The sequence below is a fragment of the Oreochromis niloticus genome, unplaced genomic scaffold, assembly GCF_001858045.2.
Source record: "Oreochromis niloticus isolate F11D_XX unplaced genomic scaffold, O_niloticus_UMD_NMBU tig00006690_pilon, whole genome shotgun sequence".
Lineage (NCBI taxonomy): Eukaryota > Metazoa > Chordata > Actinopteri > Cichliformes > Cichlidae > Oreochromis > Oreochromis niloticus.
In genome coordinates, this window is record NW_020328122.1 from 207,556 (window position 1) to 227,936 (window position 20,381).

The following is a 20,381-nucleotide window of genomic DNA, read 5'->3' on the forward strand; positions in this document are numbered from 1 at the left end:
AGAACAAAGTCTAAAATAGAAGCTGACAAACAGCTGCACCACCGAGTGACACTTTATTTTATAAACTTCACAACAGGTTTCATGTTGTGACCTGTGGACGTGAAATGACGCAAAACCTGTTTTACAGTTTTTGAGCTACAGGCAGGATTGAAACACACCTTAGTTAAAAGTCAAACAGCAACATTTTTCTCCTCCCCTCACGTCACTCAAATGTGACAAACCAGGAAACAGGAAGTTCTTCTTCCTCAGTAAAGAGAGACGCACAGACGATCAGACTGAGTTCAGACCAAACTAGCAGCTTCCTCTGAGTGAGTCCAGCTACAGGAGAGAAAAGTGGAAAACTCCAACACTGCTGCTTCAAGCTGCTGACGCTCCACACACTGAATGTGAGTTTGGGCAAAAACACGACTCAAAGCAAGTTTCAGTGAAGGTAGTAGAGGAGGGAGGGGAGCCAGGACTGACTGTACTGCCTGTCTGCTGTTTTCAGCTTCACTCACAGACTCAATGGCTTCCAGATCAGAGAAGGATCTCTGCTGTCCGGTCTGTCAGGAGGTCTTCAGAGATCCTGTTCTTCTGTCATGTAGCCACAGCTTCTGTACAGACTGTCTGAAGAGATGGTGGAGAGAGAGACCAACACACGAGTGTCCAGTTTGTAAAAGAAGATCTTCAAAGGAAGAACTACCTTTAAGTCTGGCTTTAAAGAACCTGTGTGAGTCGTTCTTACAGGAGAGAGATCAGAGAGTTTCAGAGGCTCTCTGCAGTCTGCACTCTGAGAAACTCAAACTCTTCTGTCTGGACCATCAGCAGCCAGTTTGTCTCGTCTGCAGAGACTCAGAAAATCACACCAATCACAGATTCAGACCCATCGATGAAGCTGCACAACAACACAAGAAGGAACTTCAGGAAACACTGGAGCCCTTAAAGAAGAAGTTAAAGGTTTGTGAAGAAGTTCAAGTGAAGTTTGATCAAACAGCAGAACACATTAAGGTCCAGGCCCGACACACAGAGAGGCAGATTAAGGAGCAGTTTAAGAAGCTTCACCAGTTTCTAGCAGAGGAAGAGGAGGCCAGGCTGGCTGCACTGAGGGAGGAAGAGGAGCAGAAGAGTGGGATGATGAAGGAGAAGATGGAGGCTCTGAGCAGAGAGATAGCAGCTCTTTCAGACACAGTCAGAGCCACAGAGGAGGAGCTGAGAGCTGAAGACGTCTCATTCCTGCACAACTACAAGGCTGCAGTGGAAAGAGTCCAGCGCTACCCCCTGCTGGATGATCCACAGCTGCCCTCAGGAGCTCTGATAGACCAGGCCAAACACCTGGGCAACCTGACCTTCAACATCTGGAACAACATGAAGGACATGGTCTCCTACACTCCTCTCATTCTGGACCCAAACACTGCTGGTCCAGATCTCATCCTGTCTGAAGATCTGACCAGTGTGAGAGGAGGAGATGAACAGCAGCTTCCTGATAATCCAGAGAGGTTTGATGGATTAATCTGCTCTGTTCTGGGCTCTGAGGGCTTTAACTCAGGGACTCACAGCTGGGATGTTGAAGTTGGAGACAGAACATGGTGTGACCTGGGTGTGTTAGCAGAGTCTGTGCAGAGGAAGGGAATCATACTGTCTGGATTATGGACTATATGGTTTGATGGAAGTAAATACTCAGCATGTTCACCATCAACTCCTCTCACTGCTCTCTCAGTACAGAACAAGCTCGAGAGGATCAGAGTGAATCTGGACTGGAACAGAGGAAAGCTGACGTTCTCTGATCCTGATACTAACATACACATACACACCTTCACACACACTTTCACTCACAGGATGTTTCCATATATTTGCACTGATGGTAAAGTGAAGGTGTTGCCGTTGAAGGTGTCAGTGTCAGTGGAGCAGATGAGTTGAGAACAGGCACGTGCAGGGGGGGGCGGAAGGGGCTTGAGCACCCGCCCCTTTCCTGATGGGTGCCCAAAGTGCCCTTTTGCTGAGGCAAATTTTTTTTTAATTTTTAATTATTTTTTTTTAAAAATGTGTGTGTGCGTGCGGAGTCCTGTCTGTGGCCCTCAACAATAATATTTAACTATTAATCACAGTTTTGCTAAATAAAAGGATCTGGCTTGCATCAGTCACATGATCACCATTAACCAATGATCGCCCTTGATGGCAGAACACGCTGGTTACGAGCCGGGAACGAGCTCACAAAGAGCACGTGCATTTTTTGCGGTCCGGAGCTGTAGGAGAAACACAAATTACCTCAGACACACAGAGTGATGCGACAAAACCAGTAAGTAGCTGTACAGCGCACACTGTAGTCTAAAGCACACAGGAGTATTAGCTTATCACGTACACGTTGGTAAGTTGTCTTGTGGCAACTGACGAACTGAAACAAATGAGCGTGCTGTGTGTGTAACAGCGCGACAAACATTACCTGTCCTTTTATTAACTGCACAAGTAGTGCTGGTCATAGCTGCTGGCTGACTGGGTAAGGCTGTCATGGGTCTGTAGCTCTGTCCACATATTTAGTTTTAAAGTAAGTTACAGGGCTTTTCCTGCCTTTCTGGGGGGATTATATTTCACTAAAACGATGTAATATGCATGTCCACATAATTATGGATGATTAAAATTGTGATATTTAAAAAACACTTTATTTTAATGAACATAAATTAAGAAATAGATTATGTTAGAATTATATTTTAAATATGACAAAATGCTGATTTTACAGCAGCAAAATTATTGTATCTCTACAGTTTTAACATTTAATAAACTTTCTGCCTGTACAGACTGGATAGTGAAACAAATGGAATCATCATAAATACATTATTTCATATTTATTACTTTTTTTTGTCATTGCTTTATTATTGTAGCTCTAGTAATAAATAATAAGGGAAGAATTCTGAATTAGCACCATGATGCCCACAGTATATACAGTATTCTGAAGGTCTGAAATGTCACTGTGTGTGCATGCATGTGTGTGTTTAATGTATATAGATTTTTTAAATTATTCATTATATAACATTGTCCATACATGGCTGGTAAGGACATGAGGAGGAAACAGTAGGAGCTGTGTGAGGATACTAAAGGCAGTGGATCCCTCAGCAGCTGGATTACAAAGAGCACAGGTAACATTAACACATGTACCAGTTGTTGGAGAGGTATTCCAGTATAAAAATAATAATAAGCACAACTGGAATGTTTTGCTTCTATAACATTTTTCTGTCATCATTTTATTATAGATTAAGTGTAAGAGTTGTTAAGTCTGGATAATTAGATAATAGTTTATTGCAATAGCAGTTTGTGCCTTGTTCTCAGTGGACAGCAAGTGGAGAGTGAAATGATGAAATGAGGGGATGGAAGGAGGAAGAGAAGCAAAGAGTGATTCACAGGCAGAGCCGCGTTTATTTCTCACAGTTTTTGTTGCCTTATGGTTCCAAGCGCTGTCACCAATCTTTGTATTTTATTATTATCTCATGATACTTGTTTAATCAGCTACCATCTCTCCTATGGACTTTTTAATGTCTACAGTCTCAGATCAGCACAGCCCTGCCCTCCAGCACTATCAGCAGCAGGAGCAGCAGAAACCCCTCAACAGCAACATTGTACCCATCAGGTAAAACATAGGCTACGTTTGCTTTGCCTCACAACAGTGATATAGTATGATGCGATCCCATATTAGATTCTTGATGAATGTGTGTTGTTGTTATTCAGCCTGGTTCAATGTGCCCCCTTTTAACTTTGAGCACCTGCCCCTATAAACGTCTCTGCACGGCCCTGGTTGAGGATGATGATGTTTCTAATGTTGTTTCCTGTCAGTGAATTGAAGCTGTTAAACTGCAGCTGTCCTCCTGCTGCCTCGTTGTTCCAAAGCTCTTTGTTTCTCTTTTAGTTCTCACTGTTTCTTTCTGTTTCTGCTGTCCACCTTTTCACATGGAAAATCATTTCACTGTTTCTCACTGAATGACTCCCCAAACTAGATTTGAAATTCTATCAAGTTTCTAATCATTACAAGTGATTCATGTTTCTATTTGATGTGTGTAAATGGAGATGATTTAGTTTGCTGGGATATGGACTGACATGTGTTGAATGGGAGGAGCAGTTTGTTGTTGTCTTCTTGTCTGTTTATGACAACAATAAATATGTTGTTGAAACAATGATTCATGTTTAACTCCATATATGAAATGTTTCTGATCTTTGAATTCTGTTTGATTAAAGACTTTCTTCATGACACAAATGAGATTTCAGTGTATTAATAGAACTAAATAAGCTCAGAGTTGAAAGGCTGCAGTATTATGTACGTGCTTCACTGTCAGTATCTTCAGGGGGATTCAAAGGGAAACATCAAACTGCTGTAATGAGATAAACTAGTTGGGCTGAACACACTTATCTGTAGTTTGTCTCCATCCAGGATCATCAGAATATAATGAACATGTGTGAAGAGCCAAAAAATGCTGCTCCCCTCTCAGCATGATGACCTCCAGCCTTTGTTAACAGGACAACAGGAAACATGAGACAACTTTCAGAGACAGTAACCAACTGTGGCCACAAGATGGCAGCAGCTGATCTGAGATCCTTTATTGGACAGAACGACTCTGCTCTGTGACGTCATCAGAGAGACGGCCTTCACTTTGATAGATCTGACGTCATGTCTGCACTGCGATGATGAAAGCTGATAAACACATTGTTATTGATCCATGAAATCACCTCTGTCCTCTCAAGTGTAGCTGTTTACAGAGCTAAAGAAGTCCTTCATCATCAGTAGTAATATACCTATAGCTTTTTGCCCCCACCCCCCCCCCACCCCACACCCCCACACCCCCCACACCCCCACCCCCTACCCCCACACCCCCTCCCCTATCCCCTCCGCGTCCATGTGCGCGCGAACGGACCTTGCGCGTGAACGGACTTTGCGCGTGAACGGACTTGCGAGTTCAGAGATCATATGTTTACATGTGTTTAATAGCGTTTTATTTAATGAAACCATTATGTGTTTTAATTAAACTCTTTTTTAAAGGATTGTATAGGTCTCAGAGTTCTGTTATTTAGACATAGATGATTTAATTTAACTAGTTTAGGGGTATTTTTCTTTAGGGCTCTGAAACACACACAGGGGTGTAATAGTTTCAAACAGAAAGTTTTTTCCACCTTCTAAAAACACATATTCACACACAGCATTTAATTTAACTAGTTTTAGGGGTATTTTTCTTTTTCTTTAGGGCTCTGAAACACACAGAGGCTAATAGTTTTTAAACAGAAAGTTTTTTCCACCTTCTAAAAACACATATTCACACACAGAGGCTAATAGTTTCAAACAGAATACCACAAACAGCAGGCATTCCTTTAGAAATAAACAGGGATTCTGCAACAGTTAGCCCCCCTACAGTCAGCAGAAGAGGACATCCTTATCAAGAGCATCTCAATTGTACTGCCATAGTTTTCAATACAAACAGTCTCCTTTATCTTATGGCAGAGGGCCGGCTGTGCTAGGTCCATCGGAGCCACTATAGCTTTTATCACGCCATTACACTTTGTACTGACCATCCTCCAAGCAGGTATCATCTTTTGTTTACACCTTATCTCTGCATCTCAGAGGGCACCTGAAACAAGCCCAACCCCAAGGGGCGGTAACGACACCTCCTAGAGGACTGCACCAATACATATAAAAACGGTCTCTTTCACCATTCGGAACATCAACAGCGCAACCTAAAGAACCCTCTAACTAACTAACTAAGGAGTGCAGGATGACATCTGTATCAACCATGACGAGTAGCCTGGACATCGCCCAAGCAACAGAAGCTCTAGGTACGTCTACAGGCGTATGCCGGGGCCCTCACCACAAAAAGCAACGCTGTGAAAACGTCGTAGACGGGACTGAATTTAAGTTAGAATATCGAGGCAGTAACGGGTATGTGTATACCGTTAAATATACCAACGGAGCAGTTATACTTCGTGTAGATTGTGGCGAGGGAGTGTTTTGGGGGAGTCACAACGCATGTCTACTAGAAACTGGAAACTCTTTCGCACTGTTGTTTGTGCGGACTTGGACAATGTGGGCTTCCCAGAGATGCTGTATGTTTCCCAGTGGAACAGTCCAACAGGCCCTGAGCTTTACAGGGTCGAGGCTGATCGTTTCAACCGTAGCCCCGATGACTTTATTTTTCTCAGTGTATGTGATGACAGGGAAAGTTTTATAGCGGCCAGAGGGGTTGAAAACTGGAGGTTAAATCCTTACCCTCTGAGCATAGAAGAGCGCGCTACATGGTTTAAGGATATGTTTTTTATACAGTGGTGCGACTGGAGAGCTATGCTGCATATGTTTAGCAAGGTTGACGACGCCATCAAGAGAGATAGACTCAACACTGCGTACGAGGGTATTAGAAAACGACTTGTTTTTGATGATTTTGCGACTTGCTCGAAGACTGGCTTGCCTTCTACCCTGTGCAAACCTAAAATCATAAGGCCGTCCGACAACTAAATAAACCAAATGGTAGGTTAAATATATGTGTGTGTGTGTGTGTGCGTGTGTGTGTGTATCTAAGCAACAAAATATAACATTTTTATTGTTCCCATTTTCAGAGCGAGACACGCAGCCGTGGGACCTCACAGACTCACCACCCCCATCGCTGTTAATCCAGACCCCACCATCTCCACCCCCCTCTCCACAGCTGCTGCTGCAGGATCCTACAGGATCGGGGCTGTTTGAGGAAACCATTATCGACATCAAGCTTGCAACCCACCATCTTCTGATGTTGGCGCTAAACGAGTTTCTACAGGATACATGCTACGGATGTCAAATATCTCACCCCAGTCAGGTGCAACACAGCTGCTTGCTCGAATTGCCCGAGTATTTCTTTGACATCTACTATGACGATGTGATGATAAGGCTCAAGACAGACCGTTTCATCCCCGCCATACGCCTGTTTGTGCGCTCCTACACAGTCGATGGGACTGGAACACAATTCAGCCGAATTGCAGAACACACCATGACCGAACTGAGATCATCACAACATATAGTATGCGCAATTAACGACAACATTGTGCAGTTGCTAGAAGCAAGTCGTTATGCCCGACGTGCTAAACCAGCCATGCTACGTATGATTGGTAACTACTGGGCCGGGAGACACCTGGTTTAATGTATGCTGTTCAGTATTCATTGTCTGTGTGAATGAAATAAAAAGACGTGTTAACACCGACAGCTTTATCATTTGTGTCTTGCATGCATCATGGAAAACACCATGTATAAAATTTATCATGATCCGGCCCATCCGGCTGGCCTGGCCAGTTTAAATAAGCTCCGTATAGCTACCGCTGAGGCAATAGGTGTAAAACCCTCATTATCACAGGTTAAACATTATTTAGAACGAGACGACACTTACACACTCCATAAACCAGCCAGGATCCACTTTCCCAGAAACAGAGTATTGGTTAATGGAATCGACAAACAGTTTCAAGCCGATCTGGTTGATATGTCTGAATACATGACAGATAATGATAATGTTAGATACCTGCTAACATGTATAGATGTATTCTCAAAATATGCATGGGTTAGATGTCTCACAACCAAGACGGGCCCAGCCGTAGCAGCCGCTTTCGAGGATATACTTGCTGAGGGAAGGATCCCTATGAAACTACAAACAGATGAAGGCAAAGAGTTTTATAATACAACCTTTAAACAGCTAATGAAGCGATGTAACATCAAACACTTCTCAACAGCTAGTGAGGTTAAATCTAGTATTGTTGAAAGATTCAACCGCAGCTTCAAGGGTAGAATGTGGAAGTACTTAACATCCGTCAACTCAAGGAGATATGTACACGTCATCCCCGAGCTCACACAGGCATATAACAATGCTTATCACAGATCTATCCATATGGCTCCAGCAGAGGTAAATAAGGATAATGAGAAGCTGGTCTTTAACACTCTGTACAAAACCACGCCTCAGAGGAAAGTGTGTTTTAAATTTAATGTTGGCGACACAGTACGAATATCGAAACTGAGAGGAGTGTTTCGAAAAGGATACGAACAAACCTACACCGATGAGATTTTCACAGTCAAAGAACGTATAGGGAGACAGCCCCCAGTGTACAGACTAGCCGATCTAGCAGGAGAGGTGTTGAAAGGCACATTTTATGAGCCTGAAATACAACGGGTGATTGTTGATAAAAACAAAACATTTAAAATTGAAAGCATATTGGCTAGAAAAAAGGTGGGCCGAAAAAAGATGGCTCTAGTAAAATGGTTAGGATGGCCAACAAGTTTTAATTCATGGATTCCAGAAAAAGACATCATCGAGGTGTGATTAACCCTGATGACACAGCTCTGCAGTCATTCATTCACCACCGTGCAGAGACAGAGTAAAGAAGGATGGATAAAAAGAACAACAAGGCAGGCTTTTATGTGACCCTCTTCTCAAATGCGTCAGCTCATGTTTACCCAGGCAATAAGATATCTAATTTTAGAACAAAGTTAGCAAAACCTATTGTTTTGAATCATCAGTATGAGGTAGCTGTTATAGAGATACAGTACCCGCGCACTTGGCTGTCTTTTCCACAAGCAGATTCGCAAGTAGAAATTTATAACCCTGTCAAAGATGACGCTCTATCCGTAACAACGATTGAGCTGTCTGTGGGTCATTATACCTCTGTGGAGCAGATAATAAAAGAATTTAATTTGAAATGCCAACAGCAGCCAGGCACGGCGGACATTAAAACACAATACAACACCGTTAGTAACTATGTAGGTGTTATGGGCCTAGAGGCTGCGTTCTCACATTTAGAGGGAGACTGGCAGAAATCCTAGGATTCAAAACAGAAGAACCATTTGTGCTTCATTATAAAAACACATATGCTCCGCATCCTGCTGACATATACGGGGGAAAATACAACATGTTTATTTATGCAGATATCGCCGATTATCAACTTGTGGGTGACGCCCACGCGCGGCTATTAAGGGCTATAAATATCACAGACGATGTCCGGCGCATAGCCATTTTACAATTTGACACTCCACACTACACACCTGTGTCAAAGACATTAATCGACGACATAGAAATTGATTTGAAAGACGATCAGAATCAGCATATACCCTTTTTATACGGTAAGGTGTTTGTCAAGCTACACTTCCGCCCGATAAGACAACAATTTTAAAAAAGAAAGGATGGCTGTCTACAACGCAGACGAGACAAGATATCTAAAATATTACGTCGCTCAAGCCGGGGGTGATTTGGGGGGGTATATAGGGACCAGTACGCAATATGGTGCAGGTCTGGGCGGATTGTTCCGCAGCTTATTTAGATTTGCAGTGCCGTTGTTTAAAAAAGGAGTAGGTATACTGAAACCCCACCTTAAAACCGCAGCGTCAGGAATAGTGTCTGATGTCATATCCAACATAACTAAGCCCACAAACACTAAGCAGGACGGTAACGGAGTGTATGTGTATACGCCCAATTCTTCAAAAACCCCACCCACAGCACGCATACCATCTAGAAAGCGTAAAACCACAAAACCAGCCAGAAGATCCAACAAACGGACACCGTCACGCGGAGTGAAAAGACCCAGAACCAAGCGTTCAAAAACTACAGCATTTGACATATTCTAAATGGCGCTGTTACACAGTCAATCTGGAGAATGTGTAAAACAGAGCTGGACCTGTTTACTGTTCCCTACACACAGACCAGCATTGAGAAAAGTACGTTTATTGAAATACCTCCTGTTTCGGCAATCACCGATGGAGGCCCGATCGAGTTTTACATCTCATCGTCCGGCGAAGACTACCTGGATCTAAATGACACATATATCTACACACGTGCGAGAATCACAAACGCTGATGGCTCAAACCTGGCTAGAGATGCTAACGTGGGATTTATTAATTATCCTGGATGCAGCTTATTTAGTCAAGTCGATGTTAATTTGGGACACACGCTCATTAGTCAATCATCCAACACATATCCATACAGAGGTGTGATAGAATGTCTTATCAATTATAATAAGGACACTTTAGACACACAGTTCAGCACAGGGTTATTCTGTAAGGATACAGCATCACACATGAATGACACATCCATAGAAGGGAACAACCAAGGCCTTGTGACCAGAGGCGAATATACAGCGAATAGCAGCATTGTTGAATTGATAGCTCCTGTACACGCAGATCTGTTTTTTCAAGAAAAACTGTTACTTAATGGAATCGACCTGTCACTGAAATTTGTGCGCTCTAAAGACGAATTTGCTCTCATGACAGCGGATGCCAATGCGTACAGAGTTAAAATTGTCTCAGCCAGTCTCTTTGTCAAGAAAGTTAGTATATCACCGAGCGTCAGACTTGCACACAGCAAGGCATTGCACCACGCAAACGCAAATATGCTATAGACAGAGTATCTTTAAAGACTTTCTCCATACCAGCAGGGTCTCGAATATCAACTAATGACAATTTATTTATGGGCAGGATACCTAAATTTGTCATCATTGCTTTCATTGATAATGAAGCTTTACAGGAAGTCCAACCCGTAACCCATTTAATTTTGAAAACTGTGATGTAGAATTCATTTCTTTATACGCTGATGGTCAGGCTTATCCTGCTAAACCGTTCCAGCCAAATTTTCAGAGAAAACAGTATACCAGAGAATTCTATCAGCTGATACAAACCACTGGAAGACATTTAAAGGACAGGGCACTTGCCATATCGCGTAACGACTTTGGTAACGGGTATACATTATTCTGTTTCAATCTGGAAGCTGACGAAGGACATTCAGGCAATGTATCGTTAATTAAAACTGGGAACGTGAGGCTTGAAGCCCGTTTCAGAAACCCGCTACCCCGCACAATGAACATCTTGTGTTATTCAGTATTTGATTCAGTCATTGAAATATCTAATATGAGACAGGTGCTCTTGGATTACTATTGAGACAGCAAACACGGTCATGAACACTATAGAGCTAACATCTGTGATCGGTAGGATTATCAATAAAAACACACATTTTCTAGGAGTGCTAGCCAGCGATCAGCTACCCAATGCACAGCTTCAAAGACTGCCTGCTATGGCTATTGTAAACACTCACCCATCTACAATGCCCGGGGAACACTGGCTTGCTGTTTATATTTCGAGAGACAAACGCTGTTATTTTTTGATAGTTTTGGAAACTCGCTAGACCGTTTTCCACCAGAGATAAAGGTGTTTGTTCTAAAAAACTGTTCCACTATTTTATATTCAGGAAAACAAGTGCAGAACGACTTCTCCATCACATGTGGCCAACATTGTGTATTTTTTTTATTTCATATACAAAATGGTGTATCTTATTCACGTTTGCTTAACATGTATTCTACTAATTTAACTTGTAACGATGCTATGGTGTGTCGCTTTGTCAACAACATAGAGCCTGTGGCAGGCTGTAGCGATTATGTATGTGTGCAACAAGGATACTGATGTGTACTAGTGGTTATAATAAAACGATATGAGAGCGTGATTTAATCGAGTCAATTGTATTTATTTATTATCAAAAATGTTGCATATATATTATACGGCCACATCATACAGACTTCAAGAGTAATAAAAACAATAATAGAAAAACTGTAATAAAAGAAAACAACGTAGTAATAATGTAGTAATAAAGTAATAAAGAAATCAAACATTATACAATAATAAAACAATAATAGAAAAACTGTAATAAAAGAAAACAATCTAACAGTTAGTGAAAATTACGGTAGAAAAACAACAAACAGTCAATATTTTAGGCAGAAAAACAACAACAACATTACAGCTGTGATAAGAAACAGTCTGAATTCAAAAATCCAACCACTCGACAGGACCACCCTTTAATTTATTTTTTTTATTCTTTATTTTTTTCTTTAATGTACTATCACGCAGTGAGACGCCCGGTGTGTTCTTTCTAGGCGTATGTTTTAAAAAAACAGGGTCTTCAGGCAGGGTGTGATCTGTTTTATACAACGCAAGGGTCTTACGTACGCCGGCATTGGATATGGCTGATAACGGTATGTTTAAATCTGAAACAGCCTTTAAAACTCTGTCCAGCCTATAGGTCTGAAACCTTCAGAAGGTGTGTGTGTGGATGTGACGGCTTTAATCAGATCATAAATGTGTGAGCCCGGTATAGTGTGTTTATCGACAACAATTTCGCCTTTGTCATTGTAAGAAATAGTGTTTGGCGAACGGTTCAGAGCTGATAGAATGAGTTCTGCATTCCTCCTACTCCTTTTAGATATGTGTGTCAAAACATTCTCTGAGATAAAATCCTTCACACCTTCAGCACCATAAGCAAGAGGGGTGTCCGCAGGCGGGGTTTGCACCTCTGTGTTAAGCTGCTCCGGTAGGGATAAAGACAATACGCTCTTTTCACGGGCCCCTTGTCTCACAAGTGCTAGGTATCTTTGGAGAATATCGCTGTATTTTTTAGCTTTCTCATACACATCTATGTCTGATTCTTGCAACACCTGAAGCATTTCCTTGTCCAAGTCATTCTGAGCCTGTTGTCTGATGTTGCCTGTGTGCTGTGGTGGTTGCTTCAATGAGTCCAACTGATGCTGGGGCACCAAAAACATCTTTTGCACATGTTCCATTTTCACCTGTTTGCTATCAGACTGGTGATGAAAGGATTGCAGCCCCTAATAACGGCAGTAAAAACCCTCCAGATTGGTTGATTGTCTTTCTCTTTTTCAAGTTTTTATTTTTTTGTCGGCAATCAGTCTGATTAGAGATTTTTCTTTTTTAGCTGTTTGTACTGTTGATTGGTCAGTGGAATGTTACCTTGCAATACGTTAAAGGCTATCTCACACAAAGCATTGATGAAATCCAAGTTTGCATTGCTAATAATAACTCTGCGTAGAGCCGGTGGAGACTTGTATATCAACTCCAACAGAGACAGATTCCTCCGCATGCGTGATGACATCCTTTCACCTCTTCACAGTTTTTTGTTTTGGGATATAAACAACCGGACGGTCTGACAGTAAATTTGTTCTGAGTCTTAAATAGTCCGGGGTCTTGGCTTTATAGTCTATTAAAGATACCCGTATGTTGCGGATGTGGCATCATTAAACGCTTCTAAAAAATATTTAGTATTGCCGGGAAACATTTGTCTACCTAAAAGCATGATTTGATATTTATCTCTAGGATTTTTAAACAATATTAGGTAGTTAGTGTTCAAGGAAATAGTTCTACTGGATTTTCCTTGAATAAACAAATTCTGAACCAGATATATACAACTCAAATTCCTATGATGCACATACTTTGTGAACACGTTTTGTACTTCTAAATTGTTAGCGGCATCGTTCATTACATCGTCTATAATTAACAAATTGTTCTTGTCTATAGGCAGAAGGGTGTCATCAGCCAGAGATTCGGGTATACCATTAACAAAGTTTATGTCTCTTATCTTAAGAAGCTGGTCATATAAAGGCTGCCAACATGAGTATATATACACAATGTTATCAATGTTGTGCGAAATAATCCCGGATGCATTTTCAATGACATTTTTGACAAAAAAGTCTTGCCGCAGTTACTGGGACCGCTGACCACCATGCTGAACGGGTGCTGCAACCTAGCGTCAAACCCCTGATCTAATTTAAAATCCATAAGGCAGGGTTGTGTAGTCTGGGAGCACACGGCGCTTGTTGTAGACAACTTTAAGCTTCTTCACAACGGATACATTCTTCAAATGAAGCTTCTTTTTATCGCATTTGATATTATCAGACACAGCCACTAGGTGTGCATCTGAAACCTGATTGGATACAAACTTGTGGACTAAACCTTTCAAGGATTCGTGGGTGACAACTTTGGAGTTTTGTGCGTTCAGTGTTACACCTTTACATTTGACCTGGGTTTTGCCCAGCGATGTGTGATACGCATAGCATTTTGGCCCACCGGAAACAAATTCTACTATGTGATCCTCCACACCGCCCTCTCCAGAAGCTAATTCACTGGTGAGATCACCCAGAAAAGGGCCTAGAGGAGGCATCCAGTCGCCAGGGCGTGCTGTGAAAATGACGCTGTCTGTATCACAATACAGCACGCGCTGTTGCAAGCTGTCTAACAAGTCATACAACATGAGTCTGGCGTGTGCAGTGGTCATGGCACCCACAAAGACATTAACGTCCTTGACGCGGGATGCTCTACCATCGGCGTGGCGCCACTGCACCATGGCGACGTCGTCAGAGATGAAACAAAACTGCCGCACGTCGTACTGATCGCTGAACATTAGCTGACTAAACCTGGACGGATCTGTGATGAGCTCAGACGACGCCATGTTTGACCTCATACTGAAACGACCCCATAATGAGTTTAGCAACAGCTTGTTGCAGTTTCGAACAGCTTTATTTACACATATTTTGGACGGATCCAGCATTATTCCCTCCTTTTCATAATACTCGGCTATGTACTTTTGCTGTTCTTCAGGGGTTTTCACATGTTCTGGATACCCCGAGGCCTCCTGTTTAAGTTTTAGGAAGGCTTTCACATAGTCTTTAAACAATGTGTCGGTCTTGTTGGGGAAATGCCACACCTCATCAATAGAAACAAGCTTGTATCCTTTCTCAACAGCTTTTTCAAGCTCAAATGAGGCCCATGTGCCTTTCAACACCCGTTCACTGTCACTGTGCCCGCATGCAGTGTGCTGGTTCTGGTCTTCAGCGCACATGCTGCAGAGTGGAAACATCAGTTTGCCATGGCACCTGTAGGGAAGGACGGGGTGAAAAAGCCCTCTTGGTGGCAGTACTGTGCATTTAACAAAGCCGAAATAATTTTCTAGCAAAGTTGCTGTAAATGATTTGAGGGTGTCCTACAGGATAATCTTTTTAGATTGCACCGTGGGATAGAGACTGGTGAAGTCGTAGTAAAATATTTTTCATCACACGCTACCTTGTGGTACAGTTTTATAGCATTTGTGCGACCGCCAAAAAGGGCGTCTCGGGGGTTCAGGCGTTCTGGCTTTCTGTATGTATGCATGAAAGCCACAACTGCAGGGTCTGTCTGCTTCAAGGCAGCCCATTCACACTCCCACATCACAACAACGCTCAAACTGTATTGTGATTTCAGTGCATCCACTTTGTCACAAAACATACGGTGCAGCAGTCCGTAGGACGCTTTGCTGACAGGATTTACTTCACTCTCGGGGTAGCATTTAACACATCCGTGGTGAAAACATCCTGCAAATTCGTAAGCCGTGTGATCTGCGGGGTCAAACCATCCAGAAAATACGGCCCAACCCTCTGTTCGCCTCCTCTGAGAGCGTGTTTTATCACTGTGTTGGTGGTGTGGGACACATATTGAAGCCATTCAATAGAGACGTTTGAAAATGTCTTATTCTGCTCAACGTATGCACCATCATACGTGAGAGCGAGCGTGTCTCTAGGCAGAAACAGTGTTTTATACACACCCATACTGAATGCAGCCATGGTGGTGTGCATGAATGGATCAACTTGTGTACAACCCAACAGAGTGTCACGATATATGGTACATGCTTTACGCAGGACATCAACATCGTTAACACAGTAGCGTCTGAGTTCAACCTGAAATCAAAGGTGTTCTGTGAGGCGGTCTGGTACCATTCCATGAAGCTCGCCTTACCACTTTCAGACATGCGCTCATAACCATAGAAGGAGGGATCCGGGTATGGACCGACATAATACTCATTATCCCTAGTGTTGATCTATGTGGGAAATGGCCCTTCTGCAGGTCTTGAAAACCTAAAGCAGAGGGTATTTTGGCAAGACCCATGGGCAAAAAGCTGAACGAATCAATCCACCGCTGGTCATAGGCCGTGTCATGCATCAAATCACACGGCTCCCTCTCATTGTGACGGTAGGTGTTATACATTGCTTGACGAAGTACTCCAAAATTATGTAATTATCGAAGCCGGACGCGTTATGGGCTATGAATGTGTACCCACGAAACCTCGGGCGTCTGTAATGCTGCACAACGCAGCCACACATTTTAATGTATTAAATGAGAACTTGTTGCCTTCAGATCAGACGCACACACAAAGTTGGCCTCATGTTTGCCGTTGTGATACCGTGTCTCAAATCATATAAATATATTTATCGCAAGGGTTCTGTTGTTCAACAGGCTGTATGAAACACTGATGCTCAGAGTCCCCGGCTAATTTAGGCTCGCGGCAGTGCTCGCATTTAGGCTGGACACATCTGTGTGGTGATTTCTTTGATTTTTTATATGTGACACCACAGCTCGTGCAATGCTTCATATTGTCACACGGGACCATGTTGTGTTTTATTTCTGGTAATTTGTGTTGTTGGTAACAGTGTTGTGATTTGCAGATGCGGTTACAGTCACTGCATTTCACGGTGGGCCCTCTGTGGTGGTGACAGAGTGTGAAACATACGTTGCATCTATGTTTACAGCTGTGATAGAGCGGTGATTCATATGTATTGTAACAAAATTACACACATAGCCTGCCCCTAGAAAAGCTGTGGTTTTTCAATCAGGTGATAGTGTTCATTGTGTAGGTACAGCATTACAGTGTTTGGATTTGGCTCATCATGTGTGAAAAAGTATGCAGACGTTTACGCCCTGCTGCGTGATAATAGATCACTATCTTAATGTTTAGGTGTTTCTCAAATTTGCAGACATCAGAGAATGATACTGTCTGTGTGTCGCGTAGACCTACTTGAGCATGTAACTGTTTAGCAGCAGCATATTTTTCATGCTCTGGGGCTGTTGGGTTTAATGAATGTGCTATGCACAGGGAGAAGCACAAATTGTTGTGCGTATTGTTTGGTGTATACAGATGTTCACCCTTCTTTGAGAGAATCTCATCATAAGGAATGTTTGCCAGTTTTAAGCGAGCCCCACCACCGCTACTGTTTTGTGCAACTGTGACAATAAACTCTAATTCATCATCACCGATAGATTCGTCGTTACTTTGCATAACTTGTGCTATTTGGTCGAGAAACAGGTCAGGGTCATACTGATCATCAGATTTAAAACAGCTTGAACATCAGAAGCCAGCGAGGGTCCACGGAGGACCACATTTAGAACACAACCCTGCTGAGATCCAGCCACTGCTCTATCTATCACATTAGCTAGGCAGCTCTAACTCTTTCTGGCACTTGTTCTGGATCATCAAGACTTATGTCCCTAAAATCAAGGCGCTCACGCAACTCTCGTGCATTGAAATTAGGTATCTCTCTGATGCTAAGCTGGCTGTGACTGCCAGACCCAGACTGAACAATGGGCTCAACTACAGCAGCATGTGTTTGTGTATGGTTAACACTTGAGGAATTTCCATTGTTTGAGGGGCTGTGTGGTGATGCGTCAGCAACAGCAGCACAGCAGCAACAGATACAGTAGCATCAGCCCCCTGATAAGCATGGGTGAAAGAAGGCTCAGTAATAACACATTCATCGTATCCTGAGTAACACAGTAACATTCGGGGTTACAGGAAACTCCGTCTGTGTTTCGGTTACATCATCACAATAGGTTCAGAATGAGTTGACGAGGACGCTCATTAGACACACCACTGCGGTTGCATCGAGACTACTAAGTGTTGCATGCAAAACTTGACAATTGGTTACTAATTGCGCAGCCGCCTGATTAAAAGCCTCAAAGTCGAACCATTTAGCCCTAGCGGAGGTACCTCATTGTGCTTGAATAATTTACAGGGTGGGTCCATGATGTGGATTTTAAAAGTCACCTATTTAGAATGGTGTATTAATGAGACGTAATAAACCTGAGGTCTCGTTTATTGCCTGGTGGCTACTTGTTAGAACCCGTGCTATTTCTTGCAAGTTGGCCTGTGCTGCTTCTCGATCTTGGTAACTTTAGCTAGTATTTCTTGCAAGTCAGCTGTATTGCTGTTGTTGCTGGTTAAGTTTAGCTCTATTTCTCGTCGATGTTGACTAAGTTAGCTTCGATCAAAGATAATATATCATTTTTTGAGGCACTATGGCTCTGTTCAAATGTAGAGGGTTTGCTGCATTTAAGTATGCATCATATGCCTGCGATATTTGTGAGTCTGTTATGCCTCCTTCTTCAAAACCTATGTCTGAATCGCTGTTGTTTCTGAGACATTTTGGTGTGGCGGTATGTCATTTATGTTGAAATCTGATAGACTGTACTCGAAAACATCGTTGAAATCACTAGGCAGACACTCACTCGCTGGTGTGTGCGGTCCGGTGATGAAGAATTCTTCCGATTCTCCGATGTTGCCCAAAGGTTGTGTTTTTCTTGTTTTCTGGGAGTTCAATATCACGTAAATATTCCAAAAACGTCAGGGATCTTCAAGGGGTCCGTAGTGGTAAGGGGTTGTGTGATCGCTGTGGAGATAGACGGGTGTTAGAAATATATATGGTGTATCATTTCAAAACAGGATGTGTTTGGCTCTTTTGATTTATTTATGCCTATACTCACACTTTGTTCTGTGTTATTCCGGATGGCCCGCTTCTTGACACGCTGTGTACTCTGTCTCGGGCCTGGTGTATTAGAACGTTTGTAAATATTTAAAACCTTTTTTCCTTTAAATTGAGTGTCATGTATAGAGACATGTATACATACCTAACGTAAGGCTTGGTCTTATTTCCTCCGCTTCTGTAGGTTTTTCTGGACAACTTATTGATCCTGTACCCGGGGATAAGCACTGTTAATACAAAGTTTAAACAGAACACACACGCACACATATTTAAAACATGTGTAACACTATATTTACCTTGTGTTTTTAGAGGTGTTGTTTGCCCTATATAGCTTTGTGATCCTGTAGAAAGAATGAGAAATACACATTTAAATGTTACTATGTGTGAAACAGGTAAGATTGCTTCTAAACAGTGAGGCACAATCTGTTTTGTGTGAGAAGAAATACAAACCTTGTGTAAGTCCGCTTGGGGTGTCCATGTGTACCAAGTTCCTAAAAATCAGGCTTTTGTTTAGAAGAGAAAACAGTTTGAATATTTTTTGATATACAGTGTATAAATTTAAGAATCCGTTAATAGTCTTGTTTACCTACCATATACGCTGTCCATGTTAAAAAGAACGCTCTTAGGGTTGTTGTCCGTGCTGATGAACGAAGTGTTATGCTCTCAATGACCGATGTAATGTAGTGAGGGAAAATACAGGTGACTGATTATGGCCTTTTATATAGGTGGGGCTTGTTTCAGGTGACCTCTGAGATGTAGAGATAAAAGGTGTAAACAAAACAGTGATGCCATGTTTGGAGGATGGTCAGTACAAAGTGTAATGGCATGATAAAAGGTGAAAGTGTAATGGTGGCTCCGATGGACCTGGCACCGCCGGACCTCTGCCATAAGATAAAGGAGACTGTTTGTATTGAAAACTATGGCAGTACAATGAGATGCTCTTGATGAGGACGACCTCTTCTGCTGACTGTAGGGGGTCTAACTGTAACCCACTCTGTCTAGCTGATGCAGAATTAAGAATCCCATTTCTAAAGGAATGCATACTGTTTGTGGTATTCTGTTTGAAACTATTAGCCTCTGTGTGTTTCAGAGCCCTAAAGAAAAAGAAAAATACCCCTAAAACTAGTTAAATTAAAAGTAAAATGCTCTCAAGGCCATAGTAAAGTAGTGAGGAAAAATACAGGGTGTTTGATTAGGGTGTTTTTATATAGGTGTGGGGCTTGTTTCAGGTGCCCTCTGAGATGCAGAGATAAGGTGTAAACAAAAGATGATGCCATGTTTGGAGGATGGTCAGTACAAAGTGTAATGGCATGATAAAAGCTATAGTGGCTCCGATGGACCTAGCACAGCCGGCCTCTGCATAAGATAAAGGAGACTGTTTGTATTAAAGGAGATATTGTATTGAAAACTATGGCGTACAATTGAGATGCTCTTGATAAGGATGACCTCTTCTGCTGACTGTAGGGGCTAACTGTTGCAGAATCCCTGTTTATTTCTAAAGGAATGCCTGCTGTTTGTGGTATTTCTGTTTGAAACTATTAGCCTCTGTGTGTGAATATGTTTTTTAGAAGGTGGAAAAAACTTTCTGTTAAAAAACTATTAGCCTCTGTGTGTTTCAGAGCCCTAAAGAAAAAGAAAAATACCCTAAAACTAGTTAAATTAAATGCTGTGTGTGAATATGTGTTTTTAGAAGGTGGAAAAAAACTTTCTGTTTGAAACTATTACACCCCTGTGTGTTTCAGAGCCCTAAAGAAAAAGCAAAATACCCCTAAAACTAGTTAAATTAAATGCTGCGTGTGAATATGTGTTTTTAGAAGGTGGGAAACTTTCTGTTTAAAATTATTAGCCTCTGTGTGTTTCAGCCCTAAAGAAAAATACCCCTAAAACTAGCTAAATTAAATGCTGCGTGTGAATATGTGTTTTTAGAAGGTGGAAAAACTTTTCTGTTTTAAAAACTATTAGCCTCTGTGTGTGTTTCAGAGCCCTAAAAAAAAACCCTAAACTAGTTAAATTAAATCATCTATGTC

The 20,381-nt window shown here is 42.1% G+C and overlaps 2 protein-coding genes across 4 annotated transcripts; both read left to right on the forward strand.

Annotated features, from left to right (window-relative positions):
- The first annotated feature begins 243 nt into the window (after positions 1-243).
- Positions 244-3,825, forward strand: LOC109200171 (nuclear factor 7, ovary). Of its 3 annotated transcripts, none has more exons than XM_019355633.2 (3): positions 244-386; positions 488-1,891; positions 3,763-3,825. In XM_019355633.2, exons 2-3 carry the CDS (start codon positions 505-507, stop codon positions 3,765-3,767), a joined length of 1,392 nt encoding a protein of 463 aa, XP_019211178.1. In that variant the 5' UTR covers positions 244-386; positions 488-504; the 3' UTR covers positions 3,768-3,825. The 3 variants fall into 3 exon arrangements, with proteins under 3 accessions (XP_019211178.1, XP_025760538.1, XP_019211177.1); XM_025904753.1 differs by having other exon boundaries at positions 500-1,891; XM_019355632.2 differs by lacking the exon at positions 3,763-3,825 and having other exon boundaries at positions 488-2,011.
- A 1,415-nt stretch (positions 3,826-5,240) lies between these two features.
- LOC109200172 (uncharacterized) lies at positions 5,241-7,644 on the forward strand. Its single transcript, XM_019355634.2, has 2 exons — positions 5,241-5,787; positions 6,562-7,644. The coding sequence occupies exons 1-2, from the start codon at positions 5,727-5,729 to the stop codon at positions 7,116-7,118; spliced, it is 618 nt and encodes a 205-aa protein (XP_019211179.1). The 5' UTR covers positions 5,241-5,726; the 3' UTR covers positions 7,119-7,644.
- The last annotated feature ends 12,737 nt before the right edge of the window (positions 7,645-20,381 follow it).